The sequence below is a fragment of the Myotis yumanensis genome, unplaced genomic scaffold (genome assembly GCF_028538775.1).
Source record: "Myotis yumanensis isolate MYYU_CA2020_CCGP unplaced genomic scaffold, mMyoYum1.0.hap1 SCAF_14, whole genome shotgun sequence".
In the NCBI taxonomy this organism is placed as follows: Eukaryota; Metazoa; Chordata; class Mammalia; order Chiroptera; family Vespertilionidae; genus Myotis; species Myotis yumanensis.
Genome location: NW_027223765.1, coordinates 9306587 through 9311237, shown reverse-complemented (window position 1 = coordinate 9311237; position 4651 = coordinate 9306587). Strand labels below are relative to the sequence as shown.

Below are 4651 nucleotides of genomic sequence, written 5' to 3'. Positions count from 1 at the left end.
CTCTGGCTGAAACCCTAGGAGTGTCACCATCATTATATAGACAGTGGCCTGACTCAAAACGCACTCCTGGAAGATCGGGCCTCTCTCAGCCCTCGGGATTCATGACTTCGTGTTCCTGAGCTGTTCACCCGCCACACACTCAGCCCAAAACAGCCCGCCACCACAGACAGCAGACTCTGCTCCTGACATGCAGTGTTTTATTAATAAAAGCACAGGAGGTCACACTGTCCACCCTGATAGCACCACTTCCCAGCAGAAAAGTGATAAAGGTTTCAACAAAAGGGAAGCCTCGTCCTCACAGGAAATTAACCATTTCTGTGGAGACCAAGAACCATTCCAGGTGGCCAGCTGGGGCTGGACTGACAGCCACTATCTCAGGGCAGCCACCTCGCAAGCACCTCTGTGGACAGAAAGACAGACATCGGGCTCAGTGCATTTATCACAGCAGTGCTGCCAGGCAGGTAGCACCCATCCCGCTATTCAGATGGGGAAACCAAGGCCAAGTCCGAAAAATCGCTTACCCACCTGGAAAGAGGACGGGTAGGTTGGAGAACCTATATTTGGGGTGTTTTCACATCTTCCACAACCTGGTCTTACTCATTGTTAGAAATAATGGACAAAAGCTTCCAGTAATGTAACCGGCCAGGATACCTAGCAATGTAGTTCTGTTCAGGAAACTTGGCTGGTTTAGAGGGAGAGCTATTTGGTTGACTCCCTGTTTCTTCTCCGCCCCCCCCCCCCGCCCCCCCAGATTCAGGAATAGCTGGTGCCTGAGCACAACTTCAAACCACAGAGTCATCCTTGGAGTGAGATCAGGGAAATGTTTTTCGAAGGGTAAGAGGCCACATTGACCAGGAAAGTATTTTTTAAATATAAATCTGATCCGGGCACGTTATGCCTGGCAGGCCTCCCCCACTTACTAACCTAACGGGGGTGAACTGTCCCTGGACGTTTTTTCTACAGACCGGTCTTTCACGAACAGGGGCTCACTGCGCAGGAGGCGTGGTTTCGTGGGAGTGAAATTCCCCATCAGGCCCCACCCACCCCAGCCGCACATTCGCACCAGCCCCTTCCACTCAAACTCCAGAGAATACTTGGGCTTTTCCTCCGGGTTTGCTTGCGGTGAGAATACCGAGTGGGTCTATTGTGTTGGAGACATTAAAAACCAGCCAAACTCTCCAGATTTGAGGTTTTAAGAGACACCTTAGAAAGGCAGGAAGAACTAGTGGCCCAGGGTTTTCGGGAGAGGTGGCCTGGGGAACTCGTTCCCCTTCTCCCGGCCTCAGTTTCCCCTTCTTAAAACGAGGGGGGGTCCAGGCTCCCCCCGGCGTGACAAAGGAATGGTATCGGGCCCTCCCGCCGCCCCCCTAGGACGCGGTTCTCCCGGAGCGCCTTCTGGGCTCAGAGCGGAACTCTCCGGGGAGTGAGACAGCCGCTAGCGCGCAGACCTCCCGGACCCGGCCAGCACCACGCCCGGACCAGCCGACGAACCCCCATCCCGGCCCTGCCCACCAGCGGGTCTCAGAGCTCCAGCGCCGCACCCCGATCCCTCGGATGGAACCCCGCCCTCCACTAGTCCCCCAGCCCGGCGGGCGGAGGGCGGGGCGGGGCGGGGCGGGGCCCGCGGGAGGCGGAGCCAAGCCGGGGAATCCTGCTCCCAGCGAGCGCCCGACCCCGTAGAGCAGCCGCGCTGTCCGAGGGCCCCCGCGCCGGGGGCGGCGGGGAACCCCAGAGCGGCCGATCCGGGAAGGATCCCGGAGCCGAGCGAGGCGCTGCCACCGCCTCCGCGCCGTCCCCGCGGTCCGGCAGGTGCCCGGCCACCCTCTCTCCGTCCGGCCGCCCGTTCCCGCGGTCCCGCCGGCAGCTCGCCCTCCGGTCTCCCGCCCGCCATGCAGCCGCCGCCGGCACCGCGCGTGTAAGCGCCCGCCGCAGGCCATGCTGCCCCTCCTCGCCGCGCTGCTGGCCGCCGCCTGCCCGCTGCCGCCCGCTCGCGGCGGGGCCGCGGACGCGCCGGGCCTCCTCGGGGCGCCCCCCAACGCCTCCACCAACGCGTCGTCCGCGGGCGAGCCCGCCGCCCCGCGGCTGCTGGCCTCGGCGGCTCCCGGGCCCCCCGAGCGCGCGGGCCCGGAGGAGGCGGCGGCGCCCTGCAACATCAGCGTGCAGCGGCAGATGCTGAGCTCGCTGCTCGTGCGCTGGGGCCGCCCGCGCGGCTTCCAGTGCGACCTGCTGCTCTTCTCCACCAACGCGCACGGCCGCGCCTTCTTCGCCGCCGCCTTCCACCGCGTCGGGCCGCCGCTGCTCATCGAGCACCTGGGGCTGGCGGCGGGCGGCGCGCAGCAGGACCTGCGCCTCTGCGTGGGCTGCGGCTGGGTGCGCGGCCGCCGGCCCGGCCGCCTCCGGCCCGCCGCCACCGCCGGGGCGCCCACCGCGCTGCCCGCCTACCCCGCGGCCGAGACCCCCGGGCCGCTGTGGCTGCAGGGCGAGCCGCTGCATTTCTGCTGCCTGGACTTCAGCCTGGAGGAGCTGCAGGGCGAGCCGGGCTGGAGACTGAACCGCAAGCCCATCGAGTCCACGCTGGTGGCCTGCTTCATGACCCTGGTCATCGTCGTGTGGAGCGTGGCCGCCCTCATCTGGCCGGTGCCCATCATCGCCGGCTTCCTGCCTAACGGCATGGAGCAGCGCCGGACCACCGCCAGCGCCGCCGCCGCCCCCGCCGCCGTGCCCGCGGGGACCACCGCCGCCGCGGCCGCCGCTGCCGCTGCCGCTGCCGCCGCCGCCGCGGCCGTCACCTCGGGGGCAGCGACCAAGTGACTGGCTCCGCGCCTCCCCGCGTCCGCCCGGCGTCCGTGCTCTCGGGGTGCCTTTCCCGCCGGGAGGCTCGGCCCGAGTGCTTCGTGCTGTCGTGTCCGTTCGTTCTTCGGGGGAGGGGTCGCCAGAGAGGCGCGGGCGCGTTTGCAAAGCCAGGTTTGTGCGGCGCTCTGGCTCCGAAAAGACGCCAGCCCTTGTACCCCCCGAGGGGAGGGGTCCGCCGCTGGGAAGACGGAGCGGAGGGAAATGGGGCCCTTTCCCCTCTCTTGCATCTCCCTGCCCTCCTCCCTCCCACACCCACGTGCCCTATATTCATGGCAGAAAATGACCAAATCCTGTGTATTTGTTTTATATATTTAATAACTGTTTTAAATGAAAGTTTTAGTAAAAAAACAAATCAAATTGCTATTGCTGTAGTAAGAGAAGTTCTTTGTATCCGAACATAGTATTTGAAGTTCGTTTGTTTTTTGATTTATTTAAAAGGGGGAAGCGGCATGGGAATGATTTAACACTGATATATTGTTACCGCTGAAAATGAACTTTATGGACCTTTTCCGAGTTGATCTATCCAGTGACGTGTCCCGGTGGGCGTTTCTTCTTGTACTGTGTTTTTTTGGCTTTTAATACAGACATTTTCCTCCAGAGCTGCGTATGTCGCTTTTTCTTTCTTTGACTTACAAGATGTCCCCCTGAAATGTGGAGGGAGGGACTCTTCAAAAAGTTAGAGAGGGGCTCGTTCCGTCTCCCTTACCCGCCTGGGAGAGGTGGGAGATGGGAACCAGGTGGCCAGCCCTGATGGCAATGGTTTTGCCTGGCACCACACTGGCCCCATCCCCACCCCTCGGCTCACTGACGTTTGCCATGCTGGCATACAGGGTTTTATGTGATGTATCGCTTTACCCACTGACCCAAGCTCAGCAAAGCACCTAGCCAAGGGCCCAAAATGGAAAAACCAGTACCCTATTCTGAGCCGGGTGTCTCACAGAAGTGACTGCTTTTCAAAAGCATGTAGATTTCCTTTTCATAGGTGTAAACTTCAGCATATGGGCACATTTCAAAAGCTGGTCTTAAAACCTGAGATATTATTTTGGCATTAAGAAGATTTTTTTAAGGTAAACTGTTTGAGGACTAAATTGTTAACGATGGCAAGGCTTTCCTCGCTCACAGCGTCCGTGTCACAGTGCCTGCTGGGTCATAGTTCCAGATTCTTCCTGCTTTTCAGAAAGTAAGTGAGAAGTCCTTAAAGCGACTTCATACGAAAACCACTCGAGCAGCCGCTTTACCTCGCTCCCCCTGCCCATGTTGGAGTGAGTACTTGATATAGTTCTAGAGCTTCCGTCCTCAACGTATGGCCCCTGGCATCAGCATCATCCGGGAACTTGTTCGAGATCCAGAACGAGGGCCCCACCCAGGACCTACTGAACCAGGAACCGGTGGAGCCCAGCAGTCAGTTTTAACAAGTCCTCCAATGGATTCTGTTGCATTTCAAACCTGAGAACCTTCAGCATTAGTAGCCGCCTTGTATCTTGAGATACTGCTGTTACATAAAGGAACAGGATTCTTTTTTCATGGGAATCCATCTGAAGGAGAGGCTGGGTCATTGCCCTGCCACTCCAGCTGGCCCTCGGGCTCTGTGGGACCCAGGGCTATCTCTGGCAGAGGCCAGCCTCTCAGAGAGGAGCAGGTGATCGAGCTGGCCCAGACACTGCAGAGGTGCAATGTAACGCAAGTCCCCGAGCCTTGCAATTCCCCGTGTGTTATGCACTGCCCTCTTCTTGACCCTGTGCTAACTAGCAGGAGAAAATCAACAACTGCTCATCTTGGTCAATTTTAATATAAGCAT

At 59.8% G+C, this 4651-nt stretch overlaps 1 protein-coding gene across 1 annotated transcript; it reads left to right on the top strand.

Moving 5' to 3' along the window:
- Positions 1 to 1674: 1674 nt before the first annotated feature.
- Positions 1675 to 3452, top strand: TMEM158 (transmembrane protein 158). Its single transcript, XM_070391068.1, has one exon. It carries the CDS (start codon positions 1936 to 1938, stop codon positions 2809 to 2811), a length of 876 nt encoding a protein of 291 aa, XP_070247169.1. The 5' UTR covers positions 1675 to 1935; the 3' UTR covers positions 2812 to 3452.
- The last annotated feature ends 1199 nt before the right edge of the window (positions 3453 to 4651 follow it).